This window comes from Salpingoeca rosetta, assembly GCF_000188695.1.
Source record: "Salpingoeca rosetta unplaced genomic scaffold supercont1.1, whole genome shotgun sequence".
Classification (NCBI taxonomy): Eukaryota; class Choanoflagellata; order Craspedida; family Salpingoecidae; genus Salpingoeca; species Salpingoeca rosetta.
This window is the reverse complement of record NW_004457740.1, coordinates 989030-1013694: the sequence shown is the minus strand read 5'-3', so window position 1 is coordinate 1013694 and position 24665 is coordinate 989030. Positions and strand designations below refer to the sequence as shown.

General features: G+C 55.6%; 7 protein-coding genes across 7 annotated transcripts in view; 2 read left to right on the top strand and 5 right to left on the bottom strand.

The window, feature by feature from the left end:
* The window catches only part of PTSG_11560 (uncharacterized protein), a gene marked incomplete at its 3' end in the record, with an annotated part of 1986 nt that extends 1443 nt beyond the window's left edge, over positions 1-543 (bottom strand). Inside the window, exon 1 of the mRNA XM_004998710.1 lies at positions 68-543. Coding sequence (XP_004998767.1) covers positions 68-496 — 429 coding nt within the window. The 5' untranslated portion in view covers positions 497-543. The remainder of the gene's footprint in view (positions 1-67) is intronic.
* PTSG_11559 (glycoprotein endopeptidase) lies at positions 505-3769 on the bottom strand. Its single transcript, XM_004998709.1, has 11 exons — positions 3528-3769; positions 3219-3264; positions 3002-3047; positions 2760-2871; positions 2341-2494; positions 2035-2143; positions 1752-1789; positions 1529-1610; positions 1240-1323; positions 1009-1091; positions 505-809 (listed from the first exon to the last, which is right to left on the bottom strand). Exons 1-11 carry the CDS (start codon positions 3674-3676, stop codon positions 705-707), a joined length of 1008 nt encoding a protein of 335 aa, XP_004998766.1. The 5' UTR covers positions 3677-3769; the 3' UTR covers positions 505-704.
* Positions 3739-6992, top strand: PTSG_00216 (uncharacterized protein; the record flags this gene model as incomplete). Its single annotated transcript, XM_004998708.1, has 2 exons — positions 3739-4019; positions 4321-6992. The coding sequence occupies exons 1-2, from the start codon at positions 3755-3757 to the stop codon at positions 6990-6992; spliced, it is 2937 nt and encodes a 978-aa protein (XP_004998765.1). The 5' UTR covers positions 3739-3754.
* Positions 6993-7441: 449 nt separating this feature from the next.
* On the bottom strand, positions 7442-17221 carry PTSG_00215 (carboxy terminal motor kinesin). Its single transcript, XM_004998707.1, has 23 exons — positions 16941-17221; positions 16601-16772; positions 16335-16411; positions 15962-16100; positions 15502-15678; positions 15112-15213; positions 14578-14873; positions 14162-14307; positions 13483-13992; positions 13062-13225; positions 12542-12724; positions 12141-12311; positions 11672-11833; positions 11298-11432; positions 11025-11090; positions 10702-10823; positions 10264-10486; positions 9892-10005; positions 9383-9640; positions 9072-9161; positions 8566-8859; positions 8030-8278; positions 7442-7797 (listed from the first exon to the last, which is right to left on the bottom strand). The coding sequence occupies exons 1-23, from the start codon at positions 16958-16960 to the stop codon at positions 7711-7713; spliced, it is 3957 nt and encodes a 1318-aa protein (XP_004998764.1). The 5' UTR covers positions 16961-17221; the 3' UTR covers positions 7442-7710.
* A 295-nt stretch (positions 17222-17516) lies between these two features.
* PTSG_00214 (uncharacterized protein) lies at positions 17517-21029 on the top strand (the record flags this gene model as incomplete). The annotated part of the gene is made up of 8 exons (XM_004998706.1): positions 17517-18143; positions 18434-18580; positions 18754-19095; positions 19373-19582; positions 19801-19891; positions 20055-20260; positions 20575-20796; positions 20979-21029. 8 exons carry the CDS (start codon positions 17517-17519, stop codon positions 21027-21029), a joined length of 1896 nt encoding a protein of 631 aa, XP_004998763.1.
* Positions 21030-21979: 950 nt separating this feature from the next.
* PTSG_00213 (uncharacterized protein) lies at positions 21980-23130 on the bottom strand (the record flags this gene model as incomplete). The annotated part of the gene is made up of 3 exons (XM_004998705.1): positions 21980-22080; positions 22371-22931; positions 23109-23130. 3 exons carry the CDS (start codon positions 23128-23130, stop codon positions 21980-21982), a joined length of 684 nt encoding a protein of 227 aa, XP_004998762.1.
* An 891-nt stretch (positions 23131-24021) lies between these two features.
* Positions 24022-24665, bottom strand: part of PTSG_00212 (uncharacterized protein) — a 2273-nt gene continuing 1629 nt past the window's right edge. The window contains exon 4 of the mRNA XM_004998704.1: positions 24022-24487. Within this exon, the coding sequence (XP_004998761.1) occupies positions 24197-24487 (291 nt within the window). The 3' untranslated portion in view covers positions 24022-24196. The remainder of the gene's footprint in view (positions 24488-24665) is intronic.

Genomic DNA, 24665 nt, shown 5'->3' with positions numbered 1-24665 from the left:
CACACACACACACACACACACACACACACACACACACACACACACACACAACATGCACCCGCCGTACCCTGTGTTTGGCTGCGGGGATGGCAATGTCAAGTCGCTTGAGGGCGAGGGCGGCGCGTGCTTCGGTCTCCGCCCACTCGCGCAGCTCTCCCTTCCCTGTGACGAGCGGCCTCAGCTCATCGCAGAGGGCAAGGGCCTGCTCGTAGTTCTCTCGCATCAGGGCCATGTTCGCCTTGCACAGCGACACCTTCTTGCGCTCATGGTAAGCGTGCTTGGCCAACGCTTCGTCCACATCGTCGAACCACAGGTGATCCAAGAACCGTGCCTTGAAGGACGTCGGTATGTCGCTACCCTCGCCCTTCTTACCCTTGTTGCCACCGCCATTGCTACTGTTGCTGTCTCCATCTGTTGCCCCGCCTTCCGCGACACCACTGCCATCGTCGTCGCTGCTGTCGTCAATCACCTCAAACAACACGTCCTCGTCCTCCATTGCTTCCGTTGTCGCGTGTGTTGTGGTCCTTCCAAATTGCACGTGGCGTTGATGTTTGTGTTGCTGTTTGCCTTCGTGTACTTGCGCTTCGAATGAATGCCCACACATGCAGAGATACACTTACATTACATACAGCTACAACAGCAACAACAACAACAACACACACACACAGCTCAGAGCGCCACTAACACAGAGCCGCGCTTGTGCGCTATTCGCGCCATGCAACATGGACGTCGTCTGTGCGGAAGCGCTGTGTAACCCACGTGTCCTCCAGTGGCGTCACGCCCCCGCTCCGGAACTGCTCCCACCCGGCCTGATGCACACAGGCAAGCACGAGGCACACACACACACACACACACACACACACACACATACATACATACACACACACACACGCACACGCACAGCCAGTGGTGAACGTGAATGGTGCGTGTAGTCGACAGGAGATGGAATGCACACATATGCACACACACACACACACATCAACACACACAATGCGTCTCCTTGCATACCTGTGCAATCATGGCGCCGTTGTCGATGCAGAATCGCATGTCTGTGGCATACAACATTGCACCACGCTCCTTGGCCATCACCCCTGTTCATTGACACACATACACGTGCGCGCGTGTACGCAGTGTGGGTGAGCTCATCCACCTCCACAGCAACAGCGACAACGCGCAGTGTCTTGTAGCACACATCAACACACATGCACATGCGCACACACATACACAAAAGTAGCGCACCCATCATCTCTTGGAGACGCTTGTTGCAGCCAACACCGCCAACAATCAGCACCTCCTGTGATCCACAGTGCGCCATCGCACGCTCTGAACAGATACCGGTACAACGCATGCACACACGCACGCACACACGCACACACACACACACACACACACACACACACACACACACACACACAGAAATTGACGGGAAAGCTAGGGCGTGAGGAAGAGTACGCACACGTATGTGACAGTGCGTGGAGCATGTGAGTTGAATGCATGTGTGGGTGGGTGGGGGGGGGAACATGGCCACCTGTGATTTCGACGAGCATGGCAAAGACGGTTTCCTGGAGAGAATAGCAAAGATCCGCAGCCGTGCACTCGCCCTTGGCAATCTGCACACACAATCACACACACACACACACATGAGCTGTAGTGATCGTGTCGTAGCGAACATGCAAGAACAGCAGCCTTTGCGCGCGCGCGTGTGTGTGGTGTCATTGCATATGCAGGTGGGGCGACGCATAGGGATGAACCTTCTTTCGTGCTGCCTTCTCTATGAACGAAAGAATGCCTGCAAGCAATCAAGACATTGAAAGTCAGCCATGCAGAGTGCCGTCCAACACCGCAACACGACAACGAAGCGTGGACGAAGAGCGAACGAGATGTCGATCACACACACATACACATGCGCGCATACACACGCACACACACACACGCACACGCACACACACTCACACACACACACACGCACACACACACACACACACACACACACACACACACACACACACACACACACACACAAACAGGGTGTACCTGAGAAGGAGACGTCCATGCCCTTGACGACGTACGGCAGCTGGATAAACTTCTTGCCCTCCTTCGCCAACTGCTCAATGTTGTACCCGGGGCTGGGATCGTTTGAAATCTGGTCCCATATCATCATGGCAATGATGGCGCGTGTGGTGAGCAATCGCAGCTGTCACGCGTGCACCGAGCACAAGCAAGTATGTGCTCAGCAGGCATCGAGAAAGAGAGGAGCGCGCACATACATACATTCACACACGAACCGAAGGTGCACACATGCACACGTATATGCACACGTACGTGCAACCATGCACGCACCTTGAGGACACGCGCGAAGCGGTCAAGGCAGTTGCCAACTGCCATATCGATGGTCTCACCAAAGACACGATAGCACTGGCGGGAGTACGCAATGACCTGCGTGTTGCCACCGCTCACGTACAGCACTGTCGGGTTCTGTGCACCAGTGATTAACCTGCGCCATTGTTGTTGCGATGAGTGCAAACCCAAGGATGTGAACGGCGAGGCAATGGGTGCCTGGAAGGCAAGTGGGTGGTCACACACACACAGCAACCGAAGGTGACCGCACACACGTACACACACATACACACTTACACACATACACACATACACGCATGCACACATACACACATACACACACACGCGCGCGCGCGCAGGGCAGCCAGCACGGTTCATGAAAAGAGGGGGGGGGGAGTGCTCCGTTTCCTGCCACAACTCACCTGCCCATCTCAATATGGCCAACGCAGTGGTTGACGCCGACGAGGGGCTTGTTCCACAGCTGTGCCACGGTCCGAGCCACCACCGCCATTACCGTCAAGGGCGCAGCCATTCCTGTAAAGTGAAGGGGCCGAGAAAGATCAGGGTAATGACAAGGACCAGGGTCAAACAGAGCTAGCCTTGTGTTTCAGCCCAAAGAACCAACACGCGTGGAAACATGTGCATGGTGGCGGGGGTGACCCACCTGGCCCTTTTGTGAAGCAGATGCAATCCACATCTTGTGGTGTAATCTACACAGCATGACAGCATGACAAGCACGCAAAGGGCAACATGGATGAGTGAGACAGTGTGTGTGTGTGTGTGTGTGTGTATGTGTGTGTGTGTGTGTGTGTGTGTGTGTGTGTGTGTGTGTGTGTGTGTGTGTGTGTGTGTGTGTGGACTTGAGTTGCAGAGAAATTAACCTTTGCTTCCTCCAAAGCCCGTCGCAGAATGTCGAGGACTTTTGCTCTGTACGCATGCAAACACGTTGTTGTTGTTGTGAACGAAATCTTGAGACGGACCGCATGAATTGCACGAAGCCATGCCAGTGCATGCAAATGCACCCGCATGCATGTGCACACACCCGCACACACACACACACACACACACACACACACACACACACACACACACACACACACACACACACATACATAGAAACGCACACTTACACCACACCCCCCCCCCCAACTCCCAAACACACACACACACACACATAAGCACATGTGTACCTGTGGTGCCGAGCAGTCTCGCTTGGCTGGAACCCTTCGCCTGGGGGTGTGATGTATGTGTCCCTCACATTCGACAGCACCTCACCATCCCGCACAATCCCAACACCCACCTTGTTTGCGCTGCCCTCAAACCCAACAGCGACCACCATCGCTTCTGCTTGGTGTAGTACCGAAAATTCACCTAAATCATCAGCTAATCCTCGGAATTCCTTGCTGGCTTGCACGTCATGTTTTGCCGCACAAGCACAAGAGGAAAAGGAGGACGCCAGCAAGCAAGCAAGCAAGCAAGCAAGCCACTCACTCAGCCAACACAACACAACACGCCACCCACTTTGGCTCTTGCTGCCTTGCCTTGCTTGCTGGCTTGTTGCTTCGTACCCTCCTGCTCCTCCTCTTCCTCGTCCTCGCTCCAGCAGCTTGCTTGGTTCGTGTGGCCGGTCATTTGTCGCAACAAGCCATACTCATCTCCTGCGACATCACATCACCAACCAGGTAGCGCATGTGCGTGCGTGTGTGCTCTGCTCTTCTTGTTGTTGCGTTCGTTCCACTCGGACAGCATTTTGGCGGGCAAGCAAGCAAAAGGGGTTCACTCTTGTTGCCCACAACAACAGCACCAGCCACAACAACAACACATCAACAAGACCATCGTGGGTGTGTGATCGTGCACATAACCCGACACGCAGCACCATCACGAACAACATCATTTTGCCCGCCCTCACCGTTTGTTTTGGCTCCATCCCCCACCACCCCTTTCGTTCTACATCTTCCCCCCCCCCCCCACACACGCACGCAGCCTCTGCTTGTCCACCTCCCCACTTTGATGAACAGGCTACTCGAGCAATCATCGCAAAGCAAACAAACCACAGTCAGCGTATTCGTTCGCCTGCCATGACGAGCGTCGACGATACACAGCGGCCCTTGGCCCTGCATCGCGTCGACGTGCAGCCGGTCCAGGTGGCAGAGGCACCACCAGGCCTTCGCCACCACCACCATCACCAGCACCACGATGATGATCATGATCATGATGGTGAGGATGAGGATGATGATGGCGACTACGGTGTTTACAGTCCCGACCGTGCACATGATCAAGCGTTGCGTGACGCTGGTGGATCAGCGGACACATTTGACAGCGCCTCTGTCTTCTCATTCTCAGACGAGTCTGTCCAGCTTCCAAATCAGATTGACCGCTCCCTGTCTCCCTTTACATCCATCACGCCGCCGCTCCCTCGCATGCAAGCCTCTGCATTCCACAACCACCACCATCACACCACCCAACAGCAGCACCAACAACAGGCATATCAACACCACAGAACTCGACACAGCAGCTTGAGAGAAAGCAGTTCGCAGCAAGAGGCGCAGCAGCATCAATCTCGGCATCGTCGCTCCATGGGCCGCTCGTACTCTCACACCTCCTTCCAACCCATCAGCTACGACGTCGGAAGCGCGCAGCACCCACACCACCATCACCAGCAGCAGCCGCAGCAACAACACCACCACCACCACGCACTGCCAGCGACATATTCTGTGAGCCACGCTTCTTGGGCAGTGGCAGCTTCGCAGCCGGCTCGCGCCGCAACCGCTGTAAGTCCCACAGCACCATCGCGGCCACAGTGGAGCGCATCAATCACAGCTGCGGCGGCGCGTCAACCCAGGGGGCGCACACCATCGGCACGCGGCCGCCCAACGACGGCAGCACATCAGCAGCAGCAGCACCAGCACCACCACCATCACCAGCATGGTGGTGCTTTGTGGATGACTGCGCCTGCGCACAGATATGGCGAGGCAACCTCGAACGCAATGGATCTCTCCCAGACGTTCACGGCGTTGTCCATGGGCTCACACCATGCAGTGGACGATGATGGCCAGAGCGCAACGAGACCAACAATAACAACGAACACCGCCACAAACGACAGCGACAACAGCAACAGCCTTCATGGCAGTGGTCACGGCGTGGACACGACACGCGCGTGGTTGTCGCGCGCACCGCGTGATGATGTGGAGGCCTATGTGGCGCAGCTGCACCAACAGCTACAGGATGCCAACACGTCGCTGGCGCTGGCCCAAACAATGGGGCGCCCAACCTGCAGCACGTGCGAGCGGCAATACGGCGCAGACAACACGCCGTTCCTCATCCAGTGCCAGACGTGTCTGAACGAGACCGGACTTGGCGAGATCGCCACACCACACGGCCGCCACACATCCACCCGCCAGCACAGCTACGACAGCCACGACTCCCACCACCACCACCACCACCACCACGATCACCAACAGCAGCTACACTCGCGTGCTCAGAGCCGTGAGCACCAGCAGCACCACCAGCACCAGCGCGGGGAGGGCGCGCATACATTTCAGCACCGTGGTGAGCCCGTGCTCCCGTCCGTGTGGCGTGGTGGCGTGGACGACAGCGGGTTTGTGGACGCCGGCACTGGTGACAGCGCTGCTGTTCCGCGTGGCGTTGCTCCTCCTCTTCCTCCACCTCCTCGTGCGACTGCTGCTGATGATAATGGTGATGATGGTGAAGGTGTTGGTGCTTCTGTCGAGGATGAGCCGGCGGTTCGCGATGGCCGCCAGCGCCCGGCAACAACACCGCCCCGCATGCGCTCACGCTCGCGCACGACCTCCCATCGTCGGGACACGTGTGCAATCCACCCCTTACCGACCACCACCAGCAGCAGCAGCAGCAGCAGTAGCAGTCGTGGTACTGCCTACGGCGACGTTGGTGGCGGTGGCAGCAAGCAGCGAGGTGGCGCAAGCGTCCACCCGGACATGATCGTGGGCTGCGTGGTGCCGGATGCAGAGTTTATCAAGGCGGTCAAGAACGGCGTGGAGGACAGCGGTGACATGGTGCACCCGGACAATCTGTGCTGCCCCATCACCTTTGACCTGTTTGTGGACCCCGTTGTTGCCAGTGATGGCATCACGTACGAGCGAGCGGCCATCGAGGCGTGGCTGCAAGACAACCGCATGTCGCCCCTCACGCGCTGTCCCATGAGCCGCAACCTCTTCCCAAACGTGCTTGTGCGCAAGCTTGTCGGCGAGTACCGCGAGGCATTTGGCATACCGCCACCGACACCGCCCGCGCAGCACGCGGCGACAGACCTCGGCGACCTTGGCGATGGCGGGCGTGCTGCCAACGCCAACAACAGCGGCCGTGATGACGCCGATGGTGACGAGCCACAGTACGCGGAGATGCTCGGGCTTTCCACAGGCGGCAGCGGCGGTGTGCACGGCGACTCGCGATCGCTGCAGCAGCTGATGGATCTCCTCTTCACCATTCAGCGCAGCGCCAACACGGGCACGGGGAGCGACACCTCGTCCGACCTTGGCCACCGCGGGGGCGAGGACGACGGCATGGGCGCGTGGGGCCAACAGGAGCAGCCGTCACGGCGTCGTATTCGCCACGCCTCTCGCCTCCGCCGCCGCTTCTCATCGCGTGTGGAGGGCGCGCAGTGCACCATCTCCTGAGTTGGCGATGGTGATGCGTGTGTGTGTGTGTGTGTGTGTGTGTGTGTGTGTGTGTGTGTGTGTGTGTGTGTGTGTGTGTGTGTGTGTGTGTGTGTGTGTGTGTGTGTGTGTGTGTTACATTATCGTATTAATCGTGAAGCACCCTGTCGTTGATTTTTAACCCATTTCTTTCTTGCTGTTTGGTTTGTTGTTACATTATCGCACGCCTGGCTGGCATGATGTTTAACTGATGCTTGTTTGTCCACAGTGCCTCGTTGTGTCATATGCCTTCTCTGTTTTCTTTCCTTCTTTCTTTCTTTTCTTTCTTTTTGTAACTTCTGGACTGCCTTTGACCTGCTTGCTTGCTTGCTTGTTCCTTGCTTCCTTTCCGTACTCGCCCCTGCCCCCACCCGTCCGAAAGAGGGCATCTGCTTTTCATTCCTAAGGAATAATGAATGACAGTGATGATTGTTTTGATGATATGATGTGACCTTCTTGTTTTTTTTTTTTTTTTTTTTTTTTTGCAGTACCGTGCGAGCAAGCAGTAAACGACACATTCGTATCAACAGCAGCAATAACCGGCATGCGGAGATCCCACAGCCGTGAGCCAGGCGGCTTTTCTGTTCGTAAGACCATCATCATCATCATGAACAACGCAATGCACAAAAAGTCGGGGGTGTGGGTGTGTGGAGGGGGGAGGGGGTGCAAGGAGGAACGTCAGCACACGTTCACAGCAACGTCAACACACGTTCACAGCCAGGTTCTCCTGCTCGCCGGCTTGTTGCCGCTTCAACATTGCAACTTCCTTGGACAGCTCATTCAGGCGCTGGAATACGTGAGCAATGTTGATGATCATATGCAATCGTGAGGTGGTGCAAAGCAAACCAAGTGGGTGCGCATGGATTCATGTGGGACCGAAGGAAAGTTCACAGTCACTGCACACACACACACTCTCTCTCTCATTCACTCACTCACTCACTGCACACACACACTCTCTCACTCTCTCATTCACTCACTCACTCGCTCACTCACTCACTGCACACACACACACAACGGACCATGCGCAGCTCGTTGTTCTCGGCGCGGATCTTGGCCATGTGCTTGAGCTTCTGGCGCGGGTTCTGGTGTCCAACAAGACCGTCTCTCTCTTCCTCAAGCGCTTTGACTGCTTTCTTCAGCTGCGAATTTTCCTTGCGCAGGGTGAGGTTCTCCTTGCGCGCGCGATCAAGGCTCTCCTTCATGCCAAGCAGGTCCTTGTTCAGCTCCTGCGCACACACAAGCGACTCGGCAAGCTCAGACGCTTGCTCCTGTCACACACATACATGAAGGCCAAGACGTGAGTGGGATATGGCAGCACAGCAGAACACCGTCGGCCGCCACCAACACAGCTCATGTACTCGTGGACATTGTTGGTATTGTGGTGAACGACCAAACTTTGCTTGCATGGACTCATCAAGAAGCACACACACACACACTGACACACACTGACACACACGCACACACACACACACACACACTGACACACACGCGCACACACACACACACACACACTGACACGCACACACGCACACACACAAGGCGAGCGCATGTTTACCTTCACTTCGTCCTCCAGACGACGGCGATGGCTCTCCTTCATCGTCAGCTGCGACTTCACCTCCTCCAGCTCCTTCACCGCACGCGTGTGGTCCTCAGTCGTACGCTGCGCAGCGCGAACACTCGCTTCCAACCGCCTGTTCTCGGCCCGCGTCTCCTCGAGCTCCTCCACCATGCTGGCAGACTCGCTGGCGGTGCGCTTGGCGGCGTCAAGGTCGGCCCGCAGCTGCGACAGCTCGCTGTTCTTCTCCACGCGCGACGCCTCCGCGGCATCAAGCATCTCCAGATACTTCTTCTGCAAGCAGTTGAACACGTCATGGGTGAGGCGCGGAGAGACGGAACCGAAGACACAGACAGGGAGAAGATTGGGTGTCGCGTATGGACCCACGTGACTTGCACGCACCAATTATGTGTATTCTCATCCACACAAGCACACAGACTGACAACACTGAAACGCACACACAAACACACAAACACAAACACACACATACACACGCTTGCACGCACCTCTTGTGTCTTGCTGGCTGCAAGTTGCTGCTGCAGCGACTGCACTTCCTGCTCGAGCGCCGTTGCATTCTCACGCGGCGCCTCCAATTGCTGCCAGAGACCACCAACCAATCATACAGAACCATGGAACCATGGGCAACGTGAGCCCTTTGTTCAATCATTGTTAAACATAAGGACATGTGATGTGGAAAGTGGGTCACTCGCTTCTTTTCAGACACAACAGTCACGCCCAAAGCGAAACACCCAAACTCTCACACAAGCACTCTCGCGCAACCCATAACAAACCACACCGCACAGCCACAAGTGCACACCTGACGAAGGTCGGTGTTTGCTGCCTTGAGCTCATCGAGCGACTGCTCGAGCTGTGCAATGCGCTGGGCAGCGTCGTCCTCCTTCGCTGCCAGTACATCGCGTGCGCTCTGCAGTTGCGTCTCCAACTCCTGCACGCGCGCCTTTGATGCACGCAGTTCGTCCTTCACAAGCGTCGTTGTCTCCACAACCTCCGCCATCTGGTCTTTGTACTCGTCCTCATTCTTCGCAATCACGCTCTCCGTGTGCTTCAGCAGCCGCTGCATAGGAACACGTGCACCACATGCGCAATTCACGAGGACAGAAGCCATGATGAGCATACTCGTTGCAGAGCTGTGCAGCCACGAACCACCGTGGCGGCAAGTTCAGCACAGCTGTCCCATGCGCTCACCAGCCGTGCTCCAAAGTTGGGCAATTTCTCACATGCGCAGGCACACAAGTTTACGAGCACACACACACACACACATACACACATACACGCACACGCACATTCAACATACTACAAGCCCACCTGGAATTCGGCCTGCTTGTCTGTGGCGAAGCCAAGCTCTGCTGTCAGGCGGTCCACCTCCTCCTTGCACTCCTTCAGCTCAGCAGTGAGCGACTCGTTGCTAGACTTGAGTTCCTGCGTACACGTGATCCACAGCGTGCAGCCGTCTGGTATGAGATGCGAGGGACGCCGCAGACTCGTGTGCATGTGCTCTTAAAACAGGCACATGCCCACACAAGAACGCAATCACCAAACTCACACAATTACAAAACACACACACACACGCATACACAGAGCACAAGACACACGCATACACACACACACAGAGCACAAGGCACACACAACACAACGCAACACACCACAGCCCTTTATGTTCTGTGAAGCCACTGGTACCTTGAGTTGGTCAGTGGTTGTGCGCAGTTCGGCCACGATAGCCGCCTTCTCCTCAGCCATCCGAGCCTCCTTGCGTGCAAACCGGTCCTTGGCCTCGTTGAGCTCCTCACGGGTCGACTCCAGCGTGTCCTGCGCTTCAATCTGTGCCGCAACAGACGCCTCAATTTGCTCAACCAGCTCCTGGTTCTTCTGCGACAGCTCCAGCATCTCTGACTTTTGGTCACTGCGTGCGGCAGTTGTTGTCATCGCGAGTGTTGACGAGATTGCATGGGTGAGGCAGCCCGTCAGCGAAGGAGTGCTGTTTGTGTGCATGTGGGATGATTGGTTCTGCATGCAGCAGCACACCTGTGCACACACGCAGCAGCTAGCAGCCAGATGAAAAACATGCCATGTGGCACACACGCGTTGTCCATGCTGCACACTGGCCATGTGTCTTACCTGTCGTCGTTGAGCTGCTGCTCATATTTGGCAACGGAGTCCTCCAGCTTGGCAATCGTCGCCTGCAGCGCTTCCTGTTCATGTGTCAGCGATGATGTCTTGGCCTTCTCATCACTCAGCTCCTGCACAAATCACACACGCGTACGATACAGTGTCAGCGTGTGACGGCCAAAGTTGCACTCACATACACGCGTTGCATGCATCTCGCATGTAGCACTCGCCAGCGTACAGTCACGATTGTGCAAACGGAATTGCAACCACACCAATATTGATCAACAAACACACACACACAGAAATACACGCATGTGCAAGTGCATGCGCACCTGCGTAATGCGATCGAGCTCCTCTTGAACGAACTGAAGTTCGCCGTCAAGTGTGTCCCGCTCATCCTGTGATTGGTTTTGGTATTGGTCGCGTGCGTATGTGTGTGTGTATGCATAGCGTGAGTGAATGCTGATACGAGGGCTTCACGCACGAACGCAGCCGTGAAGAAACACCACTGGAACACAACCAACAGAGACTCAGACACCCATCAGCACACACGCACACGCACACATACACACATTCACACGCCCGGGTACACAGCCTTCCGATACCATGAGGTCTTGGTTGCTGGTGAGTGCAGCCTCGAGGTCGTGGCGAATGCTGACGAGCTGGCCAGCCTGGTCCGTGTTCTCCTTATCCAGCTCAGCCACCTTGCGCTGCGACTGGGCCAGCTCCTTTTGCATGGCCTGAGATCACAAACACAGGTGCGTAGGGAAGGGAAGGGAAGGGAAGGGAGTTTGGTTGTGAGTTCGCATGTGTGTGTGTGTGGATGGGTAGTGGCAGTTCGAGTGATTGCGAGCAAGCATTGCGACGATTGAGAGTGTGTTCGACGAAGGCGGCGCGAGGGTTTCCCAGGTAATAAAAACATGTTGTTGCAGCACTGCAAAACAGTACACCACTGAACAAACATGCGCGCACACCGGACCTCCTTCTCGGTTGTGAGCGCTGCAGCAGCGGCCTGCTGTTCCTGGAGAGAGGTCTGGAATTCCGTCGCCTTGTCTTGCATCTCCGATAGTAGACCATCCAGCCGCTGCTCGAGGGTGGCAATGGTGCTCTTCAGCTCCTCAGACGTCTCCGCGTGAGCAGTCTGTGTTGAACATTCAAACAGCAGAAACACACCATGCGTGGAGGAGGAGCAATTCGTGAATCAACAATGATGACATAATAACACACAGGTGCCCGAACAACTCTATTGAGAATACACAAATGCTACGCTCAATTGCGAGACGGAAGTACCCGATCCGCACCCACAACAGAAGTGTACAAACGCGCCGACACGAACACGGCGTAGACATACAGGCATGGGAGCAAAACTACAACTCACAAACACATGGTCAACCCACCCCTCACACATACACACACACGCGCGCGCACGCACACACAAAACAAACTACCTGCTCCATGGAGAGCTGGGAGGTGAGCTGCTCCTTGTCTTGGCGCAGCTGCCGGCTGGCACTCTCGAGAGAAGAAATCTGCTGAGTCAGCTCTTCCTGCACGGCCTGGCTGGACTTGACCTCGTGCACCAGAGCCTCCATCTTGCTGCGGAGGGAGGCAAGGTCGTTGATCTGCAGCGCACGCGCAAAGCCGGCAGTGGTGCATGACGTGAGGCATGGAAGTGTTTGGCACAATACACGCGCAGACTCTCAGTGAAACACGTGCACAGTCAGCGGGCACACGCACAAACACACGCACGCACACACACACACACACGCACGCACACACACACACACACACACACACATACACACACACACGCACACAGAGCAGCAGCAGCAGGGTTGCAGGCAAAGCTGACCTGTTCCGAGTCGGCAAAAGCCTTTGAGAGCTCCTGCAGCTGTTCATCGCGGGCCTGCGCCTCACGGGCAGCCGCCTTCATGCGCTCGGCCTCAAGCGCGCGCTCAAGCTCAGCTGTCGTCTTCTCTGCCGCACGCTTCGATGACGCAAGCTCCATCACCTTGCGTTGCGCATTCTCCTCAACCTAAAGGCGCACGCGTGCGCATGTGCGTGTGTGTGTTCAAGTGGGGAGGAAGGACGCAGAGAAAGCGAACATTGCGAAGGCGGTAAGTTGACAATTGATGTTGCAGATACATCCACAAAACTCACCACAGAGTGAACAGGCAAACCTGCTTGCATTGTGGTGAACGAGCTGTGCCAAATCAAAGGCATCAACAATTCCACACGCACACGCACACGCACACACGCACGCACACGTGTCTATGCACGATGCCGGTGCAGCATGCAATCGCTCAAGCGTGTGTCTGTGCATGTGTGTGCATGTGTGTGCATGTGTCACATGATCACCATTGGCATTGAACCTGGGTGAGCTGGTCGCGTGTTTCCTTCAGCTCCTGCTGCAGATCCGAGACTTGCTGCTTCAGTTCGCTCTCCACCTTGGTCTGGCGCGCAAGGTGCTTACCATCGCGCATACGTGGCGATATGCCCGGTGCAGGCGATGCATTGGCGCTCGAAATCAGTTGGCCTGAAGGACGCGAAGCAACCATGCATGTCGAGTAGGAAGAAGGAATGGCATGAATAAACAAAGACATGAAGGAAAAGGCGGGGATTGTGCTTGGGCACACACACACACACACACACACACACACACACACACACACACACACACACACACACACACACACACACACACACACACGGACACACACGGACACACGGACACGCATACACACACGCAAAATCCCATTGCAAAGCGTAACCTTACACACATGTCACACGCACCGAGAGAAGCCGAGTCCTTGTTGTTGACGAGAAGGCGCTGCACAATCTCCTCCAGCTCCAGCATGCGCGTGCGCGTCTGCGCCAGGACGGCGTTGTCGTCATCGACCGGATATTGGGACCGCAGCGACCGCAGCTCAGCCTGAAGCGCCTTGTTCTTCGTCAGCAAGCGGGCTGCGTCGACGTTGACCTTAATCTCCTGCTCCAGCGCCTTGATCTCCTTGCGAAGGGCAGCCAGTTGCTCGTCTTCGTCCACAGATGCGCCCGCCCCGCGCTTCAGCTGCGACACCTCCGCCTCCCGAAACTTGTACCGCATCTTGAGTGCCTGCAGGGACCGCTGGTATGCGCTGAGCAGCTCCTGCGACTCCTGCAACCGCTCGGCAAGGTCCTCTTTCTCAGACTCGGAGCGCTTGTGCAGGTCGATCATGGTGCACACGATGCGGCGAAGGTCGCCATCATCGTCGCCGTCCGTCTGCACCCCGGGCGGCAGCGCAGGCAGGGCCTGCATGTTGGCTGATGGATGGATGGGTTGGTTGGTTGGTTGGTTGGTTGGTTGGTTGGTTGGTTGGTTGGTTGGTTGGTTAGTTTGCCAGTTGGTTGGTTGGGTGAATGAACAGGAATCAGTGACAACGCAACGCGTGCGAGGACAGCCACATGCACGCCTGCAATACAAGCAACTTACGTTGTGCGAGCAGGTCTCGAAGCCGCTTCACTTCCGCTTGCAGCTCCCGCACGTTGCCGACAAAGTCCTCGTTGCGCGCCGTCTTGTTCTTAATGAGCTTGGCGCGCTGAGCAAACTTGAGCGTAGACAGCGTCTCCCCAAACGCCCTGGCAGTTGTAGACGTACAGGCAAGGTAGCACAGCAATGGCACAAATCAGAGTTGGGGTAAGGAAACAGCACGCAAGCAAAATCACTCAAACACAGTGTGAGTGACGTGAATGGTTGTGTGTGGTTGTCAGTGTTAACTGGCACCTCTGTTAATGAATTAAAACAAAACTAGACGTGACAAACAAACGCGCTTGCGTCCTGCGCAACACTCAATAAACACACACGCACACACGTGTGCAGGAAGGCATTCGTTAATGCATCGCACTCACTTTCGGGAAGGGTTGACGGCGGCAAGCAGATAGGTCTTGGTGTTGCCACCAAGCGAGTCGCGGAGGAGAAAAGTGAGCTTGGAGTCGCGATACGGCACATGGCGCTGCTTGCCGTTGGCAATGGACACGAGGGCGGTGATGACGTTGCCCAGCGTCGACAGCGACTTGTTGATCTGCCCTGCCTCGCGCAGACGCGTGCCGTCCGCCTGTGTGTCGCGCTGCCGCTCGGAGCCGGCAAGATCAATCAGGTTCAGCCGCGCCATCTTCACGTTGCGCAGCCCATCCCCGGTGGACTCCTGAAGGCGCACAGCGTGTGGATGTGCATATGTGCGTGCGTGTGTGTGTGTGTGTGTGTGTGTGTGTGTGTGTGTGTGTTTTGGGGTGTGTGATTTGGACGAGAGAGATGTGTGAGCTGCATAGTGCGTGTGTGAGCAGTAGATGCTGCACTGCACAAGAACACAAAAGGTATCTTCATTCAGCTTGACACATCAAGTGTTACACAGATTGCACGGGCCATGCATGACAGCTACGTACGATGCTCTTGATGGTCATGGTGAAAATAGCGTGACTGCGGCTGCTCTCGCGGTTCATGGACGTCTCTGCGGTGCGCCGGTTGCCGTTGCCAGCGTTCAGCACCTGGCACACATGGCAAGCACAACGAATGAGACGCGGGGCTGTGGCACATTGTATGTTGTGGTGGCGTCTCTTGCTTGCAGCAAAAGCGGCTCAGCTTAGAATTGCCCCATCAGCGTAAAGCAAACGGACAGCATGTGCGCACGGATACAGTGGGCGTTGTGCGGCAATGCAAGTGCATGGATACCTCATGAACTCTCACGTTCACACACCTACACTCTCACTGCAAAAGCACACACACACACACTGACACACACATGCAAACGCACACACAGACACACAGACACGCACCTCCATGGCTTCGCGTGGCGACTCTACAATGTGCTCTGTGACGTCTTCGATGTGCACACCGTTGCGCACATCCTCACGAAGATTCTTGCCCGTGCACGTGGCGTCAAGAAGGTCGTAGATGCGCTCGTTGTAAATCTCGGTGAAGGAGCAGCTGCAACTGAAGGACACATTGCCCTTCTGTATTCACAACACATACGCAAGTGTGCAACAAGATGGGGAGGGTCGATAGATGAACATTTTGTGGGTGTACGCATGAATATGAATGAGGGTGTGAGCTTGTATGAATGAGTGTGTGAGCATGTGTGAGCATGTGTGAATGAGTGTGAGTGTTTGAATGAGTGTGAGTGTGCAGTCTAAGTGTGACTGAGAAAGGCGTGTGGGCGCGGTTGTGGTGCACATGAGGCCGACACAGCACAAGCAACAGGTAATGCGCAATTGCTACAGCGGTGCGCGCGGTTACCTTCTGGCACTCGCGCTGGATCTGGCTGAAGAGGAATTCAAAAGCGCGGGGGATGATGCCGCGTTCCTCCTGCACAATGTCGTCGTTGTCGTCCTTTCTTCCCATCATGGTGAACGTTTTGCCACTCCCAGTTTGGCCGCTGCAGTGCAAGGGTTCAGATAACACAAGATGTTAACAGTGAGTTGGGGATGCATTCAGGGTGCGCAGCGACAACATTCTACGCCGCCATGCTACAAACAAGTGTCCATAAATGCTATGAAACGCAAGTACATTGACGCACAATAGTTAAGCACACACACACACACACACACGCACACACACATACAATATGCATGACAAGGACATTGTTTCGCCAGGTTTGTCCACTACGTACTATGCAAAGATGGTTCCATTGTAGCCTTCCAAGCAGGACTCAATCACTCGCTTGGCCACTGTCTCAAACACTTTGTCCTGCCCAATCCAATACCAAGGCATGCGCATGTGCGCGCGCACAGGTGAGCAGCGGGAAGGCACAGCATAATAGAGCCGCGCACAGTTGGACGCTTGCTTGCTGATTTGCTTGCTCTCAACATCTGAGACCCGCAACTGAACCACATCTCGAGAGAAAACAGCGTAACACGTTCAAGTAGCGCTGCACACCTGAGTGGATTCCTCCGTGAGGACCTCGTCGAAGGTGAAGATGTTCTTGTTGCTCTCCAGTTTCACGGCTTTCTCGTCCACATAGTTCAGGCACTTGATGGTGTCGTTGTCGTTCACGCCAGAGCCCACCAGAGGACGCACACGCAGGATGACCTGGATGTTTTCCTCCTCCCTGTCATTGATGCCGTACACACACACACACGCACGCACACGAAGGTGTGCAAATTTCCACACTCATGCCATGAGAGTACGCTCAAGTCGCACGTCTGTCTTGAATCAAACAGGCGTCCATGCACGCATCGCTCACCACCCACCACCCTACGCCACGAGACCTACTCACTTCTCGCACTCGGTTGCCATCTTCGCGGTGGGGATCAGAAACAAACTCCGCCCTTGTTGGTCGCTGTTTCTTTCAGACCCTTGGCTGTCGGTCGCCCGCGGCCTGCTTCACACGCTTGCGCTCGCTTCAGCAGTCCTGATGCTGAGATGCTGTGTGTTGGCTGTTGTGGTGGTGCTTGCTTGAATTCGCGGCAGCCGTTGCTTTGAAGATTTGGCGGCAGAGGATTTTGGGCGATTGTTGGAAGATACCGATAATAATCTGAGGCATTCGTTGGTCAGCCCCCTCGCCGCGAAAATTCAATTTTCCAGCAACCAGCACAAACAGCAGACACCACAGACCGCCACAACAGCGCGACTGTCACAAGCGACCACAGCAAACAAACAAGCAAGCAAGGACGTGTGCACGCGTGGTGCTGTGCTGAAGCATACAGATTGACGTGAGTGTGAGAGAGCGAGAGCGTGCGTGAATTGAGGGGGAGGCTTAGCTGGCTGATCTCGTTTGAAGGCAACCAAGCATCAACCAACACAGACGACAGCTTCCCATCAGCATCAACCAACTCGCAGCAAGAAAACGACTATGGCATACCGCGGAGCGCTGAGCCGCGTGAGCCTGAGCGAGGACAATGCACGTGCGGGGCGCAAGTCCATGGGTGGCCCCATCAAGAGGCAATCGCGTGGAGGGCGCAACAGCCTTGCACCCCAGAGCAAGCGCGAGAGCCTCGCCGGTCCCAAGGCCTCCTCTCGCAAGTCCATGGCAGGCCGGCCATCCACGGGCGGGCGGCCATCGACTGCAGGCCGCTACTCGATGGGTGGGCGCCAGAGCATGGGCGGCGCAAACAGCCGCCGCTCCAGCATGCACCGTCGACCAGAGCCCCGCCCTCTGAGCGACAAAGGATACAAGCAGCAGAGCATCAAGGAGCTGATGGAGTTCCTGGTGTACAACCAGTTCCCAAAGGCCATTTCCGAGCAGCGCCTCAAGGGGCCCTCCACGCGCGAGTTTGTGGAGATTTTCCAGTTTGTGTATGAGCGCTTGGATCCTTGCTTCCCCTGGGCCAAGCTCAAGGCCGAGGATGAGATTCCAACCTTGCTCAAGGCCATCGGCTACCCGTTCTCCGTCAAGCCCAGCCTCATCATCTCCTGCGGCAGCCCCCACAACTGGCCAAAGCTTCTCGGCGCCCTTCGCTGGATGATCGAGCTCACAGACGTACGTGCGTGTGGGTGTGTGGGTGTGTGGGTGTGTGGGTGTGTGTGTGTGTGTTTGGAAGTGAGTGATGTGGAGGAGGACAAAGTGATTGCTTCGTGCGTGTGCGTGTGCGTGTGCGTGTGCGTGTGTGTGCGTGCGTGTGCGTGCATGTGTGGATGTGCAGAAAGGAGGAGTTCCTTCGTTCTGATTTTGTGCGCAAGTACGTGAGATGACTGCCTTTGGACGTGCTTCTGCTATGATGATACCGCCACGCTCATTGCACTTCTGTCGCGTGCACACATTACCAACAGTTCTTGGAGGATCACAAGGACAACATTCTCCGCCTCCTCATCTCCCAAGCGCAGCTGCTGTCTGCTGACCGTGAGGGCGACTTCTTTGGCACCGCCGACAGCGAGGAAATGCTGGAGACACTGCAGTTTATCCTCGAAACAGCTGAGGTGAGTGTGGGGGGAATGCCACGTGTACTTCTGGGCACTAAATCAACAATGCACACCCATACACTCACACACGCATTCACACGCATTCACACGCACATGGGCTTGATTGCATTTCCCTCGCTCTCCACTCACACTCACCACCCCCACCACCCTCACACGGATGGCGTGAGCAGACCTTCCGGCAGCACGGCGAGGACGGGATGCTGCCATCGCTGGAGCCCGAGGCTGTGGAGGAGAAGCGCATGCAGGTGATTGAGGAGCGAGAGGCCCTCAAGGCAGAGAGCGAGCAGCTGCGCGCACAGCGCGATGAGCTTGAGTCTGCAAGCAGCAGGCTGCCCAAGCTGCGGCAGAAGAAGGCGGAGGTGGAGAGCGACTGCGAGCAGTTGACGCAGGAGCTTGCAAAGGGGCGGCAGAGCGAGGAACGGTACGACAAGCGCATCGCAGAGTTGCAACAGTTTCTGGAAGCGCGCAAGGAGGAGCTCGCAAACGTTCAAGCTCGCAAGAGGAAACTGCAGGTGCGTGCGCGCGCGCGCGTGTGTGTGTCTGTGTCTGTGTGTGGCGTGTGTTGTGAGGGGATGTCAGGTGTACACGAATGGTCTGAATTGTGTGTGTGTGTGTGTGCGTGCGCTGTTTGTGTCGTGCGTTATTTCGTTGTGTATTGTATGTGTTGTGTCTCCTCCCAAAGTACCTTCAGATGTCGTGGACGGCCATGCATGCTTCACAAACGTCTGTCCTTCCCCTCACCGACACACCTTCAACGCCCACCGCCTGTCTTGATGTACGTGTGTGCAGGAGACGTGTGATGCGCAAGACATGCAGCGAGAGCAGTTTGAGCAAGTGCAGACGGAGCTTGCGCGCCTGAAGACGGATTTGAAGAGCACACGCTTCCAGATTCGCCAGCGCAAGGACGACGTGAAGGCAAAGCAGGACGCTGTTGCACAGAAGGAGCAGCAACTGATTGAGCTGCTCAACGACTACAACCACCTCGTCTGCGAGCTTGGTGTAAGAGGACAGACACACCTACATACATTTGTCTTCTTGCGTGTATCCCGTGCATGTGTGGCTGTGTTGTGCTGCACTGTGCTGCTTGCCGTATTGCCCCCTCGGCCTGAATTGATTGATTGCACACTTCTCCATCCTCCCAATCATAATTCCCATACCTCATCGTCTGCCCCGTCTGTCATCTCGGTTAACTACCTCGCCCTCCGCTGTGCGTTCAGTTGACGTCTGCCAACGCCAACAACCCCGTCAGCCGCGACTGCCGCCTCCGCGTTCAGACTACAGCCGACTCTGTCGACGAAATTCTCTCAGGTGCGTGTGTGTGTGTATGTATGTTCGCATCGTGAATCTCAGGAGGTGTGCGCGCTTGTCCTCGTTGTTGGTGTCGCATGTCACAATTCTGCTCTCTACCCACGCAAGGAGTGCTCCCATACTCCCAGCCTCACATTCCATTCTCGGACGTTTTATTCCACAGCGAATGTGAAGCGCGACATTGCGCCCGCCATCCAGGAGTTCCGTGGCCAGGTGCAGCAAAGCCTGCAGCAGGCCGGGCTGGAGCAGCAGCACGTGGCGCGGCAGTTGGCGGAGGTGCAGCAGCAAATTGATGCGAAGCGGGAGGAAATTGGCAGCCTCGAACAGCGCATTCAGGCCACCATGAAGCACTGCTCCAACGAGGAAGAGGTGCGGATATGAATGGTGGCGTTGCGCGTGGTGTGTTTGAGTGATGATGGTATCAGCCGCGCCAGTTCCCTTGATGGTGTTGGCGATCTCTCTTGCTCGCCCTGCTCACACATACACGCACATATACATCACGCACGTGCACACGCTGACTCGCGTACACATCACACTCTCCTACACTACACATGCATTGGTACTGACAATCATGCTCACACGGACACACACACACACACGCACACACGCACACACGCACGCACACACACACACACGCACACACGCACGCACACGCACGCACACGCACGCACACGCACGCACAGCTGCTGAGGGAGGAACGCCAGCGCCACGAGTCGTCGCTCAAGTCGGAGCAGGGCGAAGCCAGCCGTCTGCGGGAAGAGGTGGACACCCTGCGGCATCAGAGCCAGGTGCAGCTTGAGCACGCCATGCGCCGATACCAGGAGCTCAAGGAGAGCTGTGCCCGTGAGGAAGAGCGCCTGAACAAGGTCATCTTCGAGGCCCTCACCGCCGTTGTGCACTACAAGGTATGGCAGCAAGACAGTGATGAAGGTGTTGCGGTGATAGTGTTGTACTGCTGTGGTTTCTGCAGGATGAACTCCATATGCACACGCGTGGAAAGAAGTGTCTGCTCCCGCTCACTCACCGAGTAATCTACAACTCTGTGTGTGTGTGTGCCTGCCTGCTGTGCAACAACTATCACATCCAGGAATACGTCACCAACGTGCTTGCCCAGATGCAAGCCCGGTACTGCCAATGATTGCGCCTCTTTTGGCAATTGATGTAGTCCATGCATGTTGTTGCTGCAGTCGTAGTTGGTGTTCTTCTTCTTCTTCTTCTTCTTGTTGCTTTGCAAGGGCCCAAGACATTGGTTCTCGCGTGATGATGATGGGTGATGAGTGATGATTGGTTGATGATGGTTTGGTCCCAGAAACACGATCCGGTGAGGCTGTTGCTATTCTTCTGTTGATGCTGTGTGTGCTTGCGCTTGTGTGTGTGTGTGTGTGTGTGTGTGTGTGTGTGTGTGTGTGTGTGTGTGTGTGTGTGTGTGTGTGTGTGTGTGTGTGTGTGTGTGTGTGTGTGTGTGTTGGAGGGTGGGTCCTCTTTTTTTTGGTTTCACGACACGTTGCTTGTTTGATCGATTGCATTGCTTGTACAGCACGTTGTTTCCTTTCTGCTGTTGTTTGTTCTGTGTGCACCTGCGCTGTTGTTGGTGGCTGCTTCTCTGCTACTGTGAGTGGCTTCGCCGTCCTTTTGTTCAACTTGTAATGACGTCCAATACATACAAGCAAGTCACGGTTCAGTAAGCGTTCAAAGTAAGCAAGAAGCAAGACGTGGGAGAGACGTCAAGGAAGATAGATAGCAGAAGGAACGAAGGCGTCTTTCCAATAAGTTGGCACGCGGCCAACGTTTGTACACAGCAAAGGGCACATGGAGTGTGGAGCACTAAGATCAGTGGGATATAATGCGATAAGAGTGGTGGCTTCAAGCCGTTCAGCAGGCACGCAAGCAGGGCAAGAGGACATGACATGCTCAACGGGCGCAGAGTGCGGTAGGGTGCAAAGTTGACGATGCCTTGGTGTTGTGAGGGAACATTGCATGTACAACATGTGTGGTTATGACAAGGGCATGTACAAGGGTGCAGATGCTCCGATGAAATGATAAAGCAGAGGCAGAGGGAGGTAGGGGAGAGAAGGGACGGCAGATCTGTCACGCACGCGCGCGTGTCATGCCAAACATGCTCTGCAGGGTTCGATGAACCGCTAAGCGCTGCCGTCCGTCGACCTTGCGCATGGCACCAAAGCTGAGCTCTGTGTAATGTGATGGGAGGAAGGAATGTGTGACATGTGGTTTGCAGCATAGAGCATTGAGTATGTGACGAGTCACAGCCCTGCAGCTGAGCAGGGGATCGTCGTACCTGTGTACTTGCGACGTTAACAAAGCACACGGCTGCGGGGACACACGCACACACACATACACACACACATACACACTCACTCACACACACACTCACTCACACACACACTCACTCACACACACACGCACATACGTGCACACGCATATGTACGTGCACACTCAGATATAGCAACGTCTGACGTACTTCGGCTTTTGGTTTCAAAGTGATAAAACTCGGGGATGACGGCCTGGCGCTCATCATCCCATGGCATGACCCACAGGAAACCAAACTTGTGCAGCCTCTCGTTTGAGACAACAACGTAGCGGTGATGAAGCCTGCCTTTCCCAGCTGCCTCCGTGTCAACGACAAGGCGCCAGCAGTGGTCTGTGGTGGATGTGTCGTGGAGCCGAGCGACCATCTTCCACGCCTCATCGCGAGCGGCTTGCAGCACAGACGCGCGCACGGGGGCTTTGGGACGCCAGCTTTGCAGGTCACCTGTACGGATGTGGATGACATCTGCAAAGCAATCCTTTGGCGCACCATCCTGCTCGCGTGTCACCGGTACGGAGGGCAGTGGCCTGCGCTTTCGGTTTTCGATGACGCTGGGCTTTGTGGTGGTGAGCATGATGCCGAGCACACGGCCAGTGCGCCGATCCTGCGAAAGCGGCAGGCAGTAGCGATAGCCGTCGCTGCGACGGTGGTCGCGCTTCTCATTTCCCACGGTGTTGTTGTGGAAGCCATCCCAGACAAACCTTCCAACGGCAGCTACACAGGACAAGCAAATGCAGCGCAACGCAACCCAGTCAAGCCCAACACGCAAACAGTCATAGCACAGGGCGCAGAGGAAAAGTGAGTTAGGGGCGAGGCGCCAAGGAGCAGGGGGGCAAGGTTCTAAGGTGGTTGAGCAGGAGTGGGCTGAACGCCATGGGTGCACGACTGTACCTTGTTGACCAGGCGATGTCATGGTGGTCGACGTCGATGTGACAATGACCAAGGGGAGTAGAGCGTACCAAATCAGTGGGAATGGGGAAGATGGGGTTGGTTGATTGTGTTAGGTCTCACTGCAAGTTGTCTTGCTTGCTGTTACTGTTGTTGCTGCTTGCTGTTGCTGCTTGCTGTTGCTGCTTGCTGCTGGTGCTTGCTGTTGCTGTTGCTGTTGCTGTTGCTGCTTGCTGCTGGTGGTGGTGGTGCTGCTGTTGGTGGTGTTGCTTGTGCATGTCAGACAAACGAGACGTAAATAACGTTCACGCTTGCTTTTGGCGGGAACATGCACAAACAAGTGCACACAACATTTGGCGCGAGCATGTCTATGTCATCAAGACAAGGCGGTCGAATCGTCTGCCCGCTGAGACAAAACTTCCCGAGCTTCGCCACAGTTTTTGGAACACCCAGTTCCCGCACTACTGCCGAACGTAACGTGAGATGTGACTGCTTGCTTGCTTCTGCGCGCGCGCGTGTGTGTTTGTTTGTGTGTGTGCGTGGTTTATTGGGGAAAACTCGCTGAAATCTTACACTGTTCCCGGCGCTCAAAGGTGTGTACTTTGTTTGCGTTTCATTTGCTTGCTTGTTCGGGGTCGGTGGGCCTCATCAGTGACATGAATGAGCTCCATTACTTCGTCCCAGCGCAGAGCCACAGCACGCGAGACATGACTGCTCCTAACACATACCGCACGCGACAATTCTTTTGCACCCGCAATTGGCAAACCATCCATGTGCGTGTGTGTGTGTGTGTGTGTGTGTGTGTGTGTGTGTGTGTGTGTGTGTGTGTGTGTGTGTGTGTGTGTGTGTGTGTGTGTGTGTGTGTGTGTGTGTGTGTGTGTGTGTGTGGCAGTTTGGAGTGTGTTACAGCAACGTACAGTAATATCAATGATCTTTATCGAGAGAAGAGACAGACAAAACACAATGTACAACGCAGCAGCCATGAAGGCACAAGCACACAAGCACAGACACAGATGCACACCTAGGTACAGGGTGGACGGTGAGGGCCACCCATGGCAGAATCGAGGATGTTCAAGGCACACACTGCAGGCTTACAGGAGATCATTTCCTGGCTTGGGCTCCATGCTCTTTGGAACCAGTTTGATGTCATCAATGTCGCCAAACACGGGGTCAAAGTCGCCCTCGCAGAGCGTGCGCAGGTTGTAGAAGAAGGCGCGCTTCTGCTGAGCAGAGATGAACGGGTTGTTGCCGAGCGCCGTTGCACACAGCTGCGCAAAGTACTTGACGTTGGGTGCCGCCCCTTCAAACTGCTCCATCTCCTTGCTGAAGTCCGTGTGCTGGCGCATGCGCTCCTCAATCGGCAGCGCCGACAAGTCCATGCCCTATCCGGGTGTGAGTGTGTATGTGTGAGTGAGTGAGTGAGTGTGTGTGAGTGAGTGAGTGAGTGAGTGAGTGAGTGAGTGTGTGTGTGTGAGTGAGTGAGTGAGTGAGTGTGTGTGTGTGAGTGAGTGAGTGAGTGAGTGAGTGAGTGAGTGAGTGAGTGAGTGTGTGGGTGTGTGT